This window comes from Rhinatrema bivittatum, chromosome 4, assembly GCF_901001135.1.
Source record: "Rhinatrema bivittatum chromosome 4, aRhiBiv1.1, whole genome shotgun sequence".
Lineage (NCBI taxonomy): Eukaryota > Metazoa > Chordata > Amphibia > Gymnophiona > Rhinatrematidae > Rhinatrema > Rhinatrema bivittatum.
The window spans coordinates 34,620,841-34,641,085 of record NC_042618.1 but is presented as its reverse complement, the minus strand read 5'-3'; the positions used below and the strand labels follow the sequence as shown (position 1 = coordinate 34,641,085).

The 20,245-nt window shown below is 44.8% G+C and overlaps 1 protein-coding gene across 1 annotated transcript in view; it reads left to right on the top strand.

Annotated features, from left to right (window-relative positions):
- SLC25A29 (solute carrier family 25 member 29) overlaps positions 1-20,245 on the top strand; it is a 62,857-nt gene that overhangs the window by 39,783 nt on the left and 2,829 nt on the right. The window contains exon 3 of the mRNA XM_029597937.1: positions 109-192. Within this exon, the coding sequence (XP_029453797.1) occupies positions 109-192 (84 nt within the window). The remainder of the gene's footprint in view (positions 1-108; positions 193-20,245) is intronic.

Sequence of the window (20,245 nt, the reverse complement as noted above, 5' to 3'; positions counted from 1 at the left end):
ATGTTGTCATGGCATTTCTTCTTTCCAATATAATTACACAGAGAGTGGTTATTTTCTGATTTTGGAGTAAGTGTGCTTACATGTGTTAATAATGAATTTTTCTCCTAGGTGCGTCTTCAGGTTCAGAGTGTAGCCAAGCCTCTCTATCGTGGCACTTTCCATTGCTTCGCATCCATTATAAAGCAAGAATCCGTAAGTAGCAAACCTCAAAAGTAATAAAAGTGAGTGAATAATGAGAGAATATTTTAGCAGAGCTATACACATAGTATAGTGGTGACTACTAAAAGGATCCACCTACACTTCAGGATCTGCATTTTTTGGATGACAAACTTGTCAGCAATGACAATGAAAAATGTTATAATCATCTTAACATCTATGTAAGACAAATTCAAATCATTTTTGAGTTATGGGCTAAATCTATTTATCAGTAACTCTTGAAATCTGTGTATTTAATTATAAATTCTGGATTTTTTTATCCTTGTTTGCTTTACTGTATATCATGTCATGTGGTCTGTACATAAGATTCTTGTTCTTTTTGAATTTCATATACAAGTGGAAGTGGGCACGGTCTCAGGACATAGAAAGTATGTGTGTCCATTCCAGCATTCCCCCTTAGTCTGCATGACAGTCCACATTCTAACTGCAGTGTGTGCTGCAGCTGTGTGATGGTTTGAATTGTATGGGACTCCCACAGAAACCGCCTACCCTCAGATGTTCAGACTTGCAGCACACATGGCAGTTAGAATGCAAGCAGCAGAGTCTTACATTGCTTGGGGAAGAGGGTGTGGGGGGAATGTGTCAGAGAAAGCAGAGTTGCTTACCTGTAACAGGTGTTCTCCTAGGTCAGAGGATGTTAGTCCTCACATATGGGTGACATCATTGGATGGAGCCTGGCACGGAACTTTGATCTCAAAGAATCTAGAGCTTTCAGCATGCCCTACTGAGCATGTGCAGCTGTAGTCGTCACCCTGCCCCCTAGGCAGAGTCCCTCAGTCCATGATATAGCTAATTCATGGAGAAACCAAGTCCCAGGGGAGGCGAGAGGGCATCGAGAGGACTAACATCCTGCTGTCCTAAGAGAACACCTGTTAAGGGTAATCAACTCTGCTTTCTCCTAGGTCAAGCAGGATAGTGGTCCTCACACATGGGTGAATCCCTAGCACTAGGCTGTCCGAGCAGGACAAAGTAGGAAACCACCCAGTGCTGGAGCACTACTTCCCTCCTTTGCCTGAGAGGCATCTGACCCACCAGGGGTGCAGGCTGGAGAAGAGTTGGGTTCTACAAAGAAAGTAATAGAAAACCTGAGACACAAACCCTCATGCGTAGCAGGGATGCCTGAGGCAGAGGAGTGATGCGAGTGCAAGCAGAAGCAAACTCTGCATCACGGAAAACTGTACAAGCAGGGTTCCTGATAAGTAAACCCTGACAAAAACAGTGGAGTCAGATCCTCCAGGATACAGGAAGGACCCAGAAACGTAAACAAGAGAGAATCTTGGATGAAAACCACAGAGTTTCCTTCGGTGTGAAAAAACAACCGAAAAACAAACTGGGGCCCGAGAGCTCTCCAGAAAGAAACATTCGTCCACTGACATTCATAGGATCAAATGTATCTGGAGAGTGCGCCAAGGCTTGACTGGTAGGCCGAATGGGCAGAAGAAACCCAAGCAACACTTGGAAGAACAAGCAGCGAACCACGGCAGGGCCTGGTACAGACAGTGTGTACCGAAGCTTGAGACGTAGCTGACTGTACAGGACAGCGACAAGGATTGCAGGGGATGAGAGAATCCCCGAAACAGACTTTTAGCCCAAACCTCCTGAGCAGGAAGATGATAGGCCTGAAGCTCACTCAAGAGCACGTCAGAACAAGTTCATCTATCCTGTCACAGGATTACAAGGGGAGCAGGAAAGCCCTTTGGGTAACCTAGAGAATGAGAAAAACTAAGGCAGAAAGTGGCTAGAGCATGGCAAAAATAAGTGGAAAAAACATGGTGATTTCTTCCTTGCAGGTATACAGAGATAAACCACGGGCGCCTTAGCTTTAACTCCCCTCCCCCGACAATCCAACCGGAAGTCAGAAGGAATGAGATTAGTGGACTGCCGGGGCAAGCACAAGTCGCCCAATTGTCTATCAACCCCAAGCGAACAACTCACTGCCAAAATCAGCAGGGAGTAACCCACTGAGATGGAGCCCTCAGTCTTTTTGAAACGGTGGAAACTGAGAGCAATTGCCCCAGGTGAGAAATCCCAAAGGCTCCACTAGGAGACAGGGAGGTGCATGCGCAAATCTCTTAGAACATGATTTCATTACCATCCTGGAAACCCGAAGGGCATCAGAACAGGCCCAAGGTGATCTCGGAACAGAGTACCAAGCACCTGGCAGAGGCATCACTACCCCCCAGCCATGAGTGCATATTCTTCTCTTCCTGCAGACAGGGTGAGCCTGAAAAAGGGGGAAGAATAGCTTGCACGCTACCGTGAGCAAAAGGCAGTGCCTCTATTATGGGGTACTCTGCCCCCCTACTCTCTCAGCCATGGACATAAGTACATAGGAATTGCCATACTGGGTCAGACCAAGGGTCCATCAAGCCCAGCATCCTGTTTCCAACAGTGGCCAATCCAAGTCACAAGTACCTGGCAAGAACTCAAACAAATACATCTCAAGCTACTATTGCTTTATAATTAATAGTAGTTTATGGATTTTTCCTCTATGAACTAATCCAAACCTTTTTTAAACCCAGCTACACCAACTGCCATAACCACATCCTCTGGCAATGAATTCCAGTTAACTATGCGCTGAGTGAAAAAGAATTTTCTTTGATTTGCTTTAAATGAGCTACTTGCTAACTTCATGGAGTGCGCCCCCCCCAGTCCTTCTATTATCTGAGAGAGTAAATAAGTGATTTACATTAACTTGTTAAAGTCCTTCCATGATTTTGCAAAACTTTATCATATCCCCCCCACCCTCAGTCGTCTTCTCCAAACTGAACAGCCCTAACCTTCCTTAGCCTTACCTCATAGGGCAGCCGTTCCATGCCCCTTATCATTTGGTTGCCCTTCTCTGCACTTTCTCCAGTGCAGCTATATCTTTTTTGAGATGCAGTGACCAGAATTGTACACAGTATTCAAGGTGCAGTCTCACAATGGAGCGATACAGAGGCATTATGACATCCATCGTTTTATTTGTCATTCTCTTCTTAATAATTCCTAACATTGTTTGCTTTTTTGATCGCCACAGCACTTTGGGTTGATGATTTCATTGTATTATCCACTGACACCTAGATCTCTTTCCTGGGTGGTAACTCCTAAGACAGAACATAACATTGTGTAACTACAGCAAGGGTTATTTTTCCCTATATGCAACACCTTGCACTTGTCCATGTTAAATTGCATCTGCCATTTGAAGCCCAATCTTCCAGTCTTGCAAGGTCCTCCTGCAATTTATCACAATCTGCTCGAGATTTAACCACGCTACATAATTTTGTGTCATCCGCAAATTTGATAACCTCACTGGTCTTACCCCTTTCCAGATCATTTATAAATATATTATAAAGCACTGATCCAAGTACAGATCCCTGAGGCACTCCACTGTTTACCTTTTTCACTGTGAAAACAGACCTTTTCATCTACTCTGTTTCCTATATTTTAACCAGCATGCAATCCACAAAAGGACATCACCTCCTATCCCATGACTTTTTAGTTTTCTTAGAATCCTTTCATGTGGGACTTTGTCGAACGCCTTCTGAAAATCCAAATACAGTGGTCCCTTGACTTACGAACTCAATTGGTTCCAGAGGACTGGTTGTAAGTCAAGTTGGTTGTAAGTCAAGACTATTTTTTCCATAAAAAATAATGGAAATACCCATAATGCGTTCCAAATCTCCCAAAAGCACCCCTTACAACCATTTTTATTATAGAAATGGTTAGGTATGTCTAATTACCAGAAACACCAATAATTTCCTAGTGTACGCACCAAAAAGTTATAAAATGTGCCTAGCCTACCAGAAACAACAACTTCACCTCCTCCACCAGTTCCTTTATATCTGCATATGGACTCTCTACCTGGGTAACATCAAGCTAAGTTGAGAGAACATTGCACAAATCTCATCTTTGGGTGAGTGTCCTCACTCCGAAGGTCATCAAATCTTCACTGTTCTGTTTGTACGCCACACTCTGCATGTTAAAGTGGCCCCTAACCCCTACACTAATACCTACACCTCACCTCGAGTAACTAGGTGGGCCTCATATAGGGGTATAAATACCTACCTAGTATGAGGGCATTATGGCTAGGCAGGCTCTCTCTCTCTCAACTTGAAATCTGTTCATAAATCATAAATCGTAACCCAAGACCAGGAAAAGTTGGTCGTAACTCAAGGGCCCACTATATACCACATCTACCAGTTCACCTTTGTCCACATGTTTATTCACCCCTTCAAAAAAAAAAAAGTGTAGGAGATTTGTGAGGCAAGACTTCCTTTGGGTAAATCCATGTTGGCTGTGTCCCATCAAACCATCTTTATCTAAATGTTTTGTGATTTTATTCTTTATAACAGTTTCCATGATTTTTCCCAGTACTGAAGCCAGGCTCACTGGTCTATAGTTACCCGGATCGCCCCTGGAGCCCTTTTTAAATATTGGCGTTACATTGCCCATCTTCCAATCTTCAGGTACAACAAATGATTTTAATGATAGGTTACAAATTAACTGAAATAGGTCTAATTTAATTTTTTAGTTCTTGCAGAACCCTGGGGTTTATGCCATCCAGTCCAGGTTATTTACTATTCAGTTTGTCAATCAGGCCTACCACATCTTCCAGGTTCACCGTGATTTGGTTCAGTTCATCTGAATCATTACCCATGAAAACAGTCTCCAGGACAGGTATCTCCCCAACATCCTCTTCAGTAAACACTGAAGCAAAGAAATCATTTAATCTTTCCGCAATGGCCTTGTCTTCCCTAAGTGCCCCTTTAACCCCTCGATCATCTAACGGTCCAACCGACTACCTCACAGGCTTTCTGCTTTGGATATATTTTAAAACATTTTGGTTAATTTTTGCCTCTACTGCCAACTTCTTTTCAAATTCGCTCTTAGCCTGTCTTATCAATATCTTACATTTAACTTGTCAATGCTTATGCTTAAACCTATCTTCTTCTGATGGATCCTTCTTCCAATTTTTGAATGAAGATCTTTTGGCTAAAATAGCTCCTTTCACCTCACTTTTTAGCCATGCCGGCAATCGCTTGACCTTCCTTCCCCCTTTCTTAATGTGAGGAATACATATGAACTGTTCTTCTAGGATTTATTTATTTATTTGTTTTTAACAATGTCCATGCCTGTTGCACATTTTTTACCTTTGTAGTTGCACCTTTCAAATTTTTTTTTAAACTATTTTTCTCTTTCTCAAAGCTTCCCTTTTGAAAGTTTAGTGTTACAGCCGTGGATTCACTTACTGTCCCCCCTTTCAGTCATTAATTCAAATTTGATCACTATTGCCAAGCGGCCCCACCACCGTTACCTCTCTCACCAAAATCCTGTGCTCCACTGAGAATTAGATCTAAAATTGCTCCCTCTCTCGTCTGTTCCTGAACCAATTGCTCCATAAAACTGTCATTTATTCCATCTAGGAAATTTCATTTCTCTAGTGTGTCCTGATGTTTCACTTACCAAGTCAAAATTGGGGTAACTGAAATCTCCCATTATTACTGCACTACCAATTTGTTAAGCTTCCCTAATTTCTTTTAGCAATTCACTGTCCATCTCTCCATCTTGGCCAGATGGACGGTAGTATACTCCTATCACTATACTCTTCCCCAACACGCAAAAGGGTGAAAGGCACGATTGCCCCGTTGATGGACTGAAACTCTCCTCAGACAGGCTGATACAGAAAAATGTGCGGGAGAGCCGGCAAGCGCCAGCTCTCCCAACACGTGCACAGGCCCCTCTTCTGGGTGCGTGATTCAGAAAGCCCAGGTATATAAATTAGGGCCTGCTGTAAAAGGAGGCGCTAGGGACACTAGCGCCTCCTTTTTGACAGAAGCGGCGGCTGTCAGCAGGTTTGACAGCAGACGCTCAATTTTACCGGCATCGGTTCTCGAACCCGCTGACAGCCACGGGTTTGTGGATGACACAAAATTATGTAGAGTAGTTAAATCTCAAGCAGATTGTGATAAATTGCAGGAGGACCTTGCAAGACTGGAAAAATGGGCTTCTAAATGGCAGATGAAATTTAACATGGACAAGTGCGAAGTGATGCATATAGGGAAAAATAACCCTTGCTGTGGTTACACGATGTTAAGTTCTATCTTAGGAGTTACCACCCAGGAAAGAGATCTAGGCGTCATATACAATTAAATCGTTGGCTGAGTGTGCTGTGGCGATCAAAAAAGCAAACAATGTTAGGAATTATTAAGAAGGGAATGGCAAATAAAACATTTGGCAGGCGTTAATTTCTGAAAGTAAAATGTGCGGCTTGGCTGCACATTTTACTTTCTGTATCGCGCGGAAATAACTAATAGGTCCATCAACATGCATTTGCATGTTGCTGGCACTATTAGTTTCGGGGGGGGGGGGGGGGGGGGGGTTGGCTGCGCGTTTGACTCGCTATTACCTCATACTGTATAAGGGGTAAAAATATTGCATCAAACACGCGGCCAAAAGCAGGCTAACAGTGCGCTCCACTGGAGCACACTTTACTGTATCGGCCTGAGAATAGGGTTCAGAAGATACCAAAGTGACTCCCGAATAGGGGGAAATCTGGAGGGTCACCGGGTAGCAACACTGGACAGGCTCCCTTGTGGATAGACCTGCTGCGTCTTAGAGCACCCAAGGGAGAGTGCTATTCTCAACTATTCTTAGGGCCGGCGCCAGTCAGAGCAGTGCCATCCCTTGTCTGAGAATGGAAAACAAGGGATACCCCTCAAAGGGGTGCACAGTTGGGTGTCCAGAGAACCCTAAACGGTTGCCCTGAGACCCAGTCAAATCTCTCCTAGGGGGGAGAGGAAAGCACCAGGATCGGGAGTCTCTCAATCCCAAAAGACCTAGCAACTCCCTGAAGGAGAGTTGAGGCACAATCACTGATTGCTGAGATGCTGAAGTGACCAACCTGTTATCAAACCTACTACAGGCAGCCAACCTCAGATAGAGGAGGTTGCCATTGCAGTCCTCGGAGGGACCCCAACTGAAGACAGTCCACCAACCGCCACTGCCACTCCATGGCCCTCGCCTCCAAGGAAACACACCAATTCAGAGGATCAGGGCCCCAGAACAGAGAAAAAAAAAACTTTTCAAGGACAGAGCCCCAGGGACTGTTCCACAAGAAGGGGAGTCAGACATGGTAGAGGTCAAAAGACATGCCTTTTCTGAGAAAGGAAAGGACTCCCAAGCCACTCTCTTGTTGTCCACTTTCCTCAGGATCAGACCAGGACTGCAGTACTAGATCAGTCTTACAGCTGTGGAACACAACCTATTGTGACTACCTGGAGGTGGTCACAATAGCGGCAGAGGGCAACTGGAAGCCCTCCGCTGTGAAAGCACGCCGAGTGGAAATCATGCAGTGGTAACCCATCCACAGATGGCGGCACACCTATGATCCTAAGTGTCGTACTTATGGGAGAAATCCCATGCTTCAGTGAGGACAGAGAACCACGTGCCACAGTCGGTGGCTACATTCCACCCCACGAACAAGCACAGAGTGCGTAAAGACAAGTCCCCCACCAGTGCTCCTCAGCACTATGTGATGCGGACTGATGCGGAGGCTGAGACCATGACGAAAGATGGCAGAACCCTAGTATGGCTGAGGACTGCACGGACAGGGAGAATGCTGCCTGCCAACGTTCGAGGCACTTGGAACAGATGCCTTATCTTTCCCAACCATGCAAGCTGTGCATCAGCATCACAGTAACTCCAGCAGAGTGGAGAGAATGGTGTGACTACGGCGTCCCCAGCACCACTGGTGCTCTGTGTAAGGCATGATGGAGGGTGGCGGTCTATAGCATCTCCCCCTCCAGTACTTGATAACGCTTCATGAGATGGGCCTTTTAACTGCGTCAGAACTGGCTCACCTGCGAGTTCCACAGGAAACAGTAGCGAAGTCCCTGGCGATCGCAGGTGCCCAGAGTGGTGATGGTGCCCATAGGGCCCACAGCACTTTGGTACTCACCAACGCAAAGCCACCTAACGACTCTGCACCCAGGGCCTTGACTGTGCTAAACTGAACTATAATAGTTAGAAACATAGAAACATAGAAATGACGGCAGAAGAAGACCAAATGGCCCATCTAGTCTGCCCAGCAAGCTTCACACATTTTTTTCTCTCATACTTATCTTTTTCTCTTAACTCTTGGTTCTATTTCCCTTCCACCCCCACCATTAATGTAGAGAGCAGTGATGGAGCTGCATCCAAGTGAAATACCTAGCTTGATTAGTTAGGGGTAGTAGGGGTAGTAACCGCTGCAATAAACAAGCTACACCCATGTTTATTCCCTTTACCCAGACTATGTCATACAGCCCCTATTGGTTGTTTTTCTTCTCTCCTGCCGTTGAAGCGGAGAGCCATGCTGGTTATGCATCATCAATGGTAAATAGCATCATCTCCGGCGCCACAAGTGCCCACGGACATTGACCACCCGGGGGCTCAGACGGGGATTCGGTCCAAAAGTATGGACCAAGAAAGTCATGGGTGTCTACAGGAAGAGGCCCTGCCGCCCACCCACAGGTCATCGCTGCCAAAAAGAACTGATGACTGCCAGTGTCAACTGCAATTTCCCTTGGCTCTATTTATCCACGGGTGGCGATGCTGTGAGCTCGATGGCCTCTCAGTCATTAAAGCTGATGAGAGCCTCGCTAGGGCCCATCAACATTGATGGTGTGCGCATCCTGGCGGGGCCTCCAATGCTGGAAACGTTAGCTGACTGGACAGCTCTGAGCTTCTCAGTGCTCTGTAGTGGACACCACACCTTGAGAGCACCAGACTACTGCGAACAGATGTACCATGGTGCCTTGAATGGATGGCTACCCTTGCACTCTATCCATAAGAGGCCAAAAATCCTTGCCACCCAAGAGCTGCAGAGAGCCCTGGCGGTCGATGGCCTCAGGGGGGAAAAGGGCGCTCAATGGCGAACCTGGTGCATGGTTAGCGGAGCTCGACAAAGTTGAGGCAGTAATGAGAGGCATCAGTGGTCCAAAGGCCTCGATGGCGTCAATGGTATTGGTGCACACCACATTGCAATGGCATTGAGGTCATGCTGGCACCAAGGCTATACGCCTCGACGACCTAGTGGGAGGACTGTGATATCAAGGGTACGCACCTCGATGGCATCAAAGGCTGCCACATCATCGATGCTAAGCACCTTGAAAGCATTGAGGGCCTGCCACTGCTTTGACCTCGACAGCCCTGAGGATGGCCATGCATGTACCTTGATGGATCAAGGGCATTGATGGCATCAAGAGCATCACAGGATCGATGGTTCCATGGTCACCACAGCATTGAGTGCAGTGAGGGCACAGTGGCGAGTGCACCGAGGCATCAAATGCATCGAAGGCACCCTGACATCAAGTGCACCATGTCAGTGAATGTGCCTCACCATGGCACCCAGAGCACTGCGGTACCAAGGGCATTGAGGGTTTCAACTTGCGCTGTACTCTGTCCCCCTCAATGTCTAAGCCGGTGCAGTGAGACTCCATTTCCACCGATGCCAATGGCATAAAAGGCCACTATGGTATGGGCGGTTACCCACCTCTATGGCAATAAGGGTGATCCTGGAGCTTGACAGCGTCAAGGGTGATGATGGTACCCGAAGTTGGGCCCGGTCCTTGATACGGTTCCAACATTGATGTGCCGGACAAACGGTGCGCTTGTTTCAGCTGTGCACGAGCAACTGTTCATGGGCATGGCCCTGAGGTGCAGCAGCAAGCTGCTAGCTCAGGCTCCACTCACCCTCTCTCCCAGGGAGACTGCATTGCCAAGGCTGGCAAGCAGGAGGGGAGGCAATGTCATCCAGGGCTCCTGCCCGTGGAGACTAGTTCCTTGAGATGTGGGGAGGATGAGTTCTCCCCCTCACAGGCATGGTCCTCGATTCTTTCACCATCTGAATCCATTGATGCCGATTGATTGGTGAACTGCCATGAAACTCTATCCCCGGCAGAACTCAGGCGAGTCCCCAGGCTCAGCGACCTACACAGATCACTGGACTGCATAAGTCAGTCCCATGGAAAAAGAGAAAAAACAGACAGAGCAAGGAGAGGACTTTGCCAGGCTGCACAGGGGAAAACCCACCATGAGGCCGGCATACAGTTGGAAAGAGGAGGAAAAATAGAATAAAACTACCTTAAAGAAAAAGCTGCAGCTCTTGAAAAAAAAAAAAATCAGAAAAACTGTGAGCGCAAAGCTGAATACCATGAGCACATGGCTTCTGTGACCACACGGCTCTGAGGGACTCTGCCTAGGGGGCAGGTTGATGACTACAGACACATGCTCAATAGGGCATGTTTGAGAGTTCTAGGTTCATTGAGATCAAAGTTCTGTGACAGGCTCCATCCGATGATGTCACTCAAGTGTGAGGACCACCATCCCTGCTTGCCCTAGGAGAAATATGAACATCCTTTTCAGGGAAAAAAACAATATATGTGATGTAATCTATAGTACATGAAACAGATGAAACATTTTGGCATCAAGAACTTAAAAAAAATATAAAAAATCTGAAGCTATTTTTAAAGCAGTCTTACTACTTGCATTCCTTCAAAATACACAGATTTATGAGGTGTCTTTTGGCCTTCAGCACTCTGCCCAAGTTCCCCTAAGCGTGTAGCTGTTGTCAGAGGCTCAGTGGGTACATTTAATACCTACGTATTATAGTACCTCTTATAAGAGTTGCTTCAACACGATTGCCAAAATCCTATGAGCCTAGGGATACTAAACATATACCATCTTGAGTATTTGTGTACATCTAGTACTTACCCTGTCCCCTTTAGACTTTGGCAAATAATGAACCATTGTCAGTATTTGGTCTTATGCTTGTCCAGATAAGAATCCAACCACCCAAAAATAAACTGGAGAGTATAACAAATATTTCCTTTATTGAACTTGTATTACAAAATTTGCTTTGGTTGCAGCTTAATTTAAGAGTTACCAACAGCTGATACCAAATATTTACATAACAGCACACGTAATCGTCACTTTGTCACAGTACTCGCCCTAGAGGACATGGGTCGTTACAGAAACAGACCAATGCAAATAGCCACTAATCTGTTCTGAAATATGAATACTCCAGGTACACAGAACTTGTACAGAAATTTAAAATTGAAACCAGTTTTTCAGGAGCCAGGATACAGTTCAAAATTTCAAGGAGAGTAAACTGTAAATTCAAATGGTTCTTCTCCAATATCAGTTCCCCCACCCTCCCATATTTGTTAAATTGCTATCCGGTCTTTACAGTACAAACCAAGCAATAAAGAACACTTCTCCAGATACAGCAATAAAAGCACCAGTTTGTAGAACATCCTCCTTCATACTCAGGAACAACTGATTGGTAAAAATACATTTGAGTGGAACAGCCAATAAAAACAAGATATTTTTCCATGAAAAGATAATGGTAGAAGCAGAAACGATCAGGTAACCTAAATGGCTCTTCCCTCAGTTTGGGTAGGTTTTTACTTGGAAAAGTAGAGCTTGTTATGTTACCAGTCGTTAATGGAAGAGGGTTTTGTGATGGCAGACTAGCCCAAATCTCCTCCCCCACCCACAGCCCTCTCCAAAATCTTGCTGCCGGTACCTAAAACAGGATGCACAGGTGGGTCTACGGCAGCACCCAGTCACAGGCTCTGGGCATGTGCTGGCTTAGACCCGTAGCTTACTTCCTGCTTTGGGTATAGGTGGCGTGAGATACACAGGAGCGAGGGGAGTACGTTCTGTTGATAGGGAAGTGCAGCAGCATTATTCAGACCCCATAGATGGTAGCATTTAAAAGCAGGTAGGCTTTCCCTCCTGGATAAAGAATGAAGGATGAAGTGACTGCAGCAGAAATCCAGCAGTCCTTAAGGGAGGACCTCTGCCCCTTAATCCCCAGAGGGAGAAGTCGATTACCATACCAACAATTTTTCTAAGATGTTGCCAGATTTTTGGCCACAAAAAACTGTCAGTCCCTGGCTATGATTTCTTCCATCATTGCTATTTTTTTTTTGTTTTTGTTTAAATGGTTCATATGAAGTCACTATTCAGCTGGTTTATCCCCGATTTAGGTAATACCGGGGTTTCTGATTAGTCAGTTCTCCAGTACCTTCTGTTAGTAAATGAGCACACAAGTAGGAAAAACGTTACAAACCTTAAAACCTTTCAATTTAAAAAATTTAAATATCAAAAGGGATAACAACTATCAAGACAGATGAACAACATCTTAAAAATCTTGGTAGCCTTGTTGCCCTATAATAGCAGTCGCTTTAGTTACATTTATTTTTCATTTATAATTCATCTCTTTACAACACTCAAAGCGATTTAACGAAACAACATAACAAAATACAACACACACATAATAAAAAGAAACATAGACCAAAGACTAAAGAATACCCACTATAAAAAGAGAAATTAGTATGTACCTGATGATTTCGTTTTCTTTAGGACAGACAGATGAATCCAGAACCAGTAGGTTAAACACCTCTACCAGTAGATGGAGTTGGAGCAAACTGACGTCACAATATATATATTTCTGCAGTGACATCAGCCTGCCAGTATTTTCTTCAAAAGCAACTGTGGACAGACTAGCAAAAATTCTGATTAAAAACAAGACAACCAGTTCTGTACTCAAACAAGAAACACTGAACTCAGACAAGAATGCACTAATACTAATCTAGGTACTGGATTAACACTTATTAGTAACTCCTGGAAACACGTAGCCAAATAGGAGGGCCATAGTACAATCATTCGGCAGCCAAGGGCAGGAAGCTGGATTCATCTGTCTGACCTAAAGAAAAGGAAATTAGCAGTAAGTATTTTCTCGTTTCTTAGCGTCCAGACAAAAATGAATCCAGAACCAGTGGGATGTACCCAAGCTACTCTTGAACAGGGCGAAGGCTGACCACGGTCCAGTCAAAACCGCACATGCAAAGGCTGTGTCCTCCCAGTCCTGCACATCCAGGCAATAATTTATTTATTTATTTAAACTCTTTTCTATACCGTCGTTTAGTAGTGCACCATCACAACGGTTTACAGGGTGGCACGCATATATATATATATATATATATATATATATATATATATATATATATATATATATATATATATTTGATTAAATTCTTACTAACAAAGTGCCAAAACATTTAACGGTAACAATTTTCATAATCTAAGGTATATAATGTGAGATCTGGATCTTGTCTTTTATATGATTAATAGGAAATCATACAATAATTGAACTTTAAACTGCATGTTTCTTAAATTATTCTATAATAATGATGGATATACAATTATGCTAATAGGGTGACTTTAGCTTTGTGTAGATGTTCATTCGCTTATTCCTTTAAACTTCTTGTTCCCCATTCATATTGTAGAATGCTTTTTTGAAAAGCCATGTTTTTAAACTTTTTTTTAAAGCTTTTTAAATCACTTTGTAATCTTGTTTCGAGTGGCAGTGAGTTCCATACTGCTGGTCTGGCTAAGGAAAGGGCTCGTTCTCTGGAAAAGGTGTGTAAGGAGGACCACGTCGCAACTCGGCAAATGTCGACAGGAGACACCCATGACCCTGCCTGAGCCCTAGTGGAATGAGCTCTAACCTGAGTAGGCAATGCATTTTAGCGGCCACATACACGGCTGTGACTACCACCTTCATCCAGTGAGCTATCGTAGCCATCGAAGCCAGTTCGCCCTATTTCCCTCCATCAAGAAAGATAAACAGGCGATCCATCTTCCAGAAACCTCCAGATACCTATGTCTCTTGACATCCAAGGGATGCAACAGGCTGTATTCCTCCACATTTCTTTCCTTATTCAAGGACGGCAAGGAAATGAACTTATTAAAATGAAAATTCAAGGCCATTTTAGGCAAGAAGGAGAAAACAGTATGCAGCTGTACTGCTCCTGGAGTCACCCAAAGGTACAGTCAAAGGCCTGCAGCTTGGAAATTCGATGCACAAACCAAACTGCCACCAGAAACACCATTTTGAAGGTCAGTAACCGCAAGAAAGGCTACACAACAGACAAACGTAGGGCCCACCAAGAAATCCAACACCAGGTTAAGATCCACAAATGGACCAGTAAATGCAAGGGAGGATGAAGATTATTCACTTCCCTCAAGAAATGGGCCCCATCAGGTTGAGACGATAATGATTCACCATTCACCTGGCCCCTGAAACAGGAAAGAGCCATAACCTCTACCTTCAAGGAATTAAGGGCCAATCCTTTATTTAACCCATTCTGCAAACATTTCAAAATGAACAGGATCTTAACTGAATGAAGAAAAACACCTCGATCTTCATACCACGCACCAAACCCACACATAGGCTAAGGAAGAGGAGAACTTTCGTGCTCGTAGAAAGGTGGCAATCACCGCAGCAGAATATCCACGCTTCAATATACCAGCCCTCTCAAGGGCCATAGCATAAGACAAAACAGCGTTGGATCTTCATGAAGGACAGGTCGCTGCTGCAACAGATTCTTGTGTGGTGGAAGAAGGGGGGTTTCTATCAGGAGTCTTCGCAGATCTGCATACCATGGTCTTCTAGGCTAATCCGGTGCCACCAGAAGTACCGTCCCCATGTAGCCTTCAATCCTCCGAACTATTCTTCTCTCCATGGGCCACAGGGGAAAGGCATACAGCAGCTCGTTTTTTGGCCAGACTTGCACAAGAACATAGATACCCAACGACTTTGGATCTCTCCTGTGACTGAAGAATCGAGGAACTTTCGCTTTGTGAGACATTGCCAGTAGGCCTAGAAATGTAAGGCCTCAGTGATCCACTATCAGCTGTAATGCCTTGTCAGACAATACCCATTCTCCTGGGTCCAGACTCTCCCTGCTGAGCAAGTCTGCTCTGACATTGACTTTTCCTGCAATATGTGAGGCTGAGATTTCCTGAAGATGCTCTTCCGCCCATTTCATAAGTTGGTCTATCTCCTGCGATACTTGCTGGCTCTTGGTTCCTCCCTGCCGATTGATGTAAGCCACCATCATTGCTTTGTCTAACATTATTTGGACCACTTGATCCTGCAGTCTACTGCTGAACCACAAGCACGCCAAACATACCGCCCGGGCTTCCAGCCGATTGATGTTCCAGAGAGACTCTTTTGTATTCCAGCGCCCTTGCGCCGTTAGTTCCTGACAGTAAGCTCCCCAACCTTGGAGGCTCGCATGTGTCATGAGTACCAACCAGTTCAGCGATGTCAGGGAAACTCCCTTTCTCAGATGATCCGCTTGCAACCACTACTGGAGGTGAAAGCAGACTTCCATTGGCAGGTGGAGCCGAATCAAATAATCCTGAGACTGCGGATTCCATCAAGACAGCATGGAATGCCCAAAGTAGACACACATGTACCCTTGCCCACGGTACCACTTCCAGGGTTGCTGCCATCAAGTGGAGTACCTGGAGATAGGACCACCCTGTCAGGCATATAGTGGTCACCGAGAGACGCACCTGAGACATCTTTGAATATGAGCTTCTGGAAGAAAAGCTTTGCCTTGCTTCGTTTCGAATCGCACACCCAGATACTCTGACTGAGATGGCTGAAGACTGCTCTTGGCTAGGTTCATCATCCAACCGAGTTCCTGTAACAAGGAGATCACCTTGCGAATCACCAGACAGCTCTGTTCCAGAGACTTGGCCCGAATCAACCAGTTGTCTAAATATGGGTGTACCAGGATCCCATCCTTTTTCAGTGTTCCAAACAGATAGGAATATGGAAGAACGTTTTGGACAAATCCAAGGAAGTCAGAAATTCCCCCGACTGTACTGCCATTATCACTGAGTGCAATGTATCCATGCGAAAATGAGTCACTCACAAATAACGGTTGACTCCTTTGAGATCCAGGATGGGGCAAAAGGAGCCTTCCTTCTTGGGCGCAACAAAATTGGAATATTGATCTGTATTTTCTTGAGACGTGGGTACAGGAACCACAGCCCTAAGACTGAGGAGCCTTGACAGCATACACGCCACTGCCTGCTTCTTCTGTGAGGAGTGGCAGGGAGACACCATCAATACTCCCCAAGGAACACTGCAAAATTCCGGCGCATATCCTTCTCATATCACTTTCAGAACCCACTGATCCGATGTGATCTCGACCCCCTCTGATAAAATTGAGAGAGGCGTCCCCCTATCTCTTGCTTCCGGGGATGGGTCTGCGAACCTTCATTGGAAGGGTAGGGAGGTTGAACTACCTGAGCCCCTGACTCACCTGGACTATCTGGGATGAAAGGATTGAGACTTGCCAAAAGGCTGAGTCCTCTGAAAGGGACTGAAACGCTTGAAACCTCTGAAACGACCTCTCATAGCAAAGGGGCGAGGCAACTGCTTCCTATCTTCCAGCAACTGAGGAACCAGAGATTTGCCCCACTTACTGGCCAGCTTCTCCAACTCGCTCCCAAACAAGAGCACACCTCTAAAGGCAATTTCATAAAGTCAGCCTTGAATGTTGCATCGGCCAACCAATTCCTTCCTTAGCCATAACTGGCGTCTGGCTGCTATTACCGAAGCTACTCCTCTGGCTGAGGAACTAAATCACAGCCCGCATCTGCTAAGACAGCGGTGGGTTCCATAACTGCCCTAGCAGTCACTCCAGAGTCATCAACCTCCTAAGGGAGAAGTAAATAAGAGCAAGCCACCAGGAAAAACAGGAAGCTATCTGCGTGTCACTGCCACTGCTTCAAATGCTTGCTTAATGATGGCCTCAATTTTCCTATTATGCACATCCTTCAAGGCCGCTCCTCCCTCTACAGGGATAGACAAGCACATCCAATTTCGGGAAACGCAGATACACTCTCCACCAGATCCAGGGGGTACAGGCATTCCAAGGTCGACCCTCTTTAAAATTTGCCTCCGGGGCATCCCATTCAAGATCAATCAATTCTTAAATGGTCTCCATAGCAGGGAAAAAAACAAAGAGACTTTATGCAAAGAAACCAAAATGGGATTTTTCTTTGGCTCAGACATGGAATCCGCTACAGAAACTCCTAGCATCTTAGACATTTGGGAAGTCAGGGCCAGCAATTCATCTCTATGAAAGAACTGCAACATAGTTCTATTCCGTTCGAATCCTGGAGGAATTTCACTATCCTCTAGAGTCAGGATCTACCTCATCATCAGTGCCCTCCAGATGCCTGTCAGTGACACCTGCCACTTGAGGTGTACTTCAGCGCTTAAATGCAGTACCAGAAGAGGGAGAGGCCACCGCCTGAGGAACTGAGCTGACAGGATTGGTCGGGGCTGAGGACGGAGCCTGAAAGTAAGGATTGTAATCCCTGAAAAAATTCTACCCAAGAAAAGACAGAAGGACCCATACCAAAAACAGGAGACACTTGTAAGGTGCCCACTGAGCTGCCATCTCCTTCTGAGCAACCAGTTAAGGGAGTTCTGAGGCATTTCTCCTGACACACCTTTACCCATGACCTCATCAGGTTGGGAAGAACCAGGCTTAGTAAAATCAGAGGAAGATAGTTCTCCCAGAGCCTCAAAACAGTGCTGGCACAAATTAGAGGGTATGACAAGCCCCACACAAGACTAGGTGCTTAGGCTTCTTAGCTAAAGGCACCATTTAAAAAATTTTTTTTATATGTGTGTCAAAGAACTAGGCATCCCAAAATCAGACACTGCTCAACTTAAGCGCACACAAATGAACGCCTAAATGTGTGCATAGAACAAGCGTGCGACCAAGCCGGATGCTGCTTAACCTGGATGCCCAAACCAATTCTCAATTAAGCATTCAAAACTTGAACACACAACCTGGATGCACTGCTGAAAAAACATCCTCTAGAGGGCAGCCAAATGCATAGGCAAAAGCGCGCAAAAACACTATCACGGCCTACTACGCGATGCGCAAAGGAAAAGCCTCAGAGTGGGGCCTAGCCACAAGAGGTGCCCCCTGTCCCTGGACCTCCCTCGGGGTGGTACAAACATCGGAATAGCGTGCCAGGCTCAGGAACCGAGGAAGGAGCATCCCTGAGCAACCTTCCTTCATGGTCTCTGTAAGATGTCTTTTTTTCTTTTTTAATCTTACCTGAGCTCAGCCCTTCCCTGCTGAGTACATAGATGGTCTCTGGCTTGGGGGGGGGAGGGCATATGCGGTCACTACTGCTCTCTGCTTCCTGCACCCGATACCTTTAAGCTGTATAATCAGCTAAGTCCATCCTGGCTGAAAAACCAGCTACTGGACCAAGGCATACATCTGAGGGATTGCGAAAATCTGGAGGAGGGATCATTATGTATCACCGCAGAGAGCGGGGCAATTTTCCTTTTAAATTCTCCTTCTAAAATCTGAAGCAATCCACAGTAGGGAGATGCACCATCTGCTGGAGACAGAGAATACTGGCAGACTGATGTCACTGCAGGAACTATATATTTTGTGATGTCAGTTTGCTCAGTCTCCATCTGCTGGTAGAGGTGCATAACCCACTGGTTCTGAATTCATCTGTCTGGATGCTAAGAAATAAAAAGAAATTCCAAACAAAACAAGACCCCCAAATCCTACCCCTCCTAATAAACCCTCTGCATCATAGAGTACAAAATAAATAAACTCAATCCAGCATCCCACCTCCTAATCTCAGCAAAACAGCCACAACTAGGTACTTCCATTTTCAGTTTTTAATCTTTCCTGGGAATTTTATCAGTGTTTTTACAAGGGTAAAATATTTATCCATAAAATGCACTCTCTTTCCTCCAATTTCTCCTGTTTTGGGTCTTGTTGTACTAATCACTAATAAATTCATGGAAAAAAGGAAAAACCCCAAAATGAAGGCCCTTACCAATAGTTAAACCTCAACCCCCCACCCAATCATGTGGCAGTTAAAATTATTATTGTTCCCTTTATTACTGAGGAGATATTTAGTAGTAGGTTTTTTTTTTGGCTTTTTTAGTTTCTACCATCTCAAATCTTAATAAATCAGGGTTCTACAATGCTGTCAGTATTCTCTGACATCACTCTGATCAGGCATATGTGGACAGACAAAGATCTAAATATGTACACCCTAGAGCAGTGGTCCCCAAACCTGTCCTGGAGGGCCACCAGCCAGTCGGGTTTTTGGGATATCCTCAATGAATATGCATGAGAGAAAATTTGCATGTTATGGAGGCAGTGCATGCAAATTTTCTCTCATGCATATTCATTGAGGATATCCCAAAAACCCGACTGGCTGGTAGCCCTCCAGGACAGGTTTGGGGACCACTGCCCTAGAGGAAAAGGGAGATTACGATTGAAACATTTAAATATCACAAAAGTTTCCCTGCCCAGGACGTAAACTTCTTTTAATAGAAAGGAAGCTCTAGAAGGAGGGGTCAAGGGCTGAGTGTGAAAGGGGGTATTTTAGGAGTAATCTTAGCAAATATTTCTTTATAGAGAAGGTCGTGGATATATGGAACAGCCTCCCGGTGAAGACAAAAACAATACCCGAATTTAAGAAAGCATGGGATAAATACAAGGGATTTCTAAGAAAATGATTCTGATTGAGTGCAGAATATCAGTACAAAAAATAATATAAATTAATTAATTGGGTAGATGGCCATGCGGTCACTTTCTGCTGTCATATTTCTATGACCACAGCATGAATAGCTGAAGACAGATCCTCACAGGCTATTAAAAAGAATGGAGGCATGGCTGTAGTAAGGTGAATGCTTTTATTTAAACATGTAAGAAATAAAATGTTAGGAAAAAGAAGAGAGATCTAGAAATATGATCCAAATAGGGATTAACAGAGCCAAAAACCATTTGTATATTGTGGACTCTAGAGAATTCTGCTGTTTTTAAATCCAAGTCTTCCTTTTACTATTTGACAAATTGTGGTCACTGTGCAGGGAATGTCAGATTTTTTTTTAATCTAATCGTTTAGCTGGACCAGGTAAACAGCTGCTGGCTCTGTGTAGCTTAGGACTATCTATATCAGAATGGTATCATTCAGGCTATTGTATGGAAACAAAAAATTTCTTGAAGATTTTACTATTTCACCTACGTGTTTTAACCTGTACATTGTTTGCATAATTTGTAAATCTGCAATAACCGTTAAGTTTGACATTTTGGTCTGCATCAGTCTTCTGCATACTAGAAAACAAGCTCTGGTTACCAGA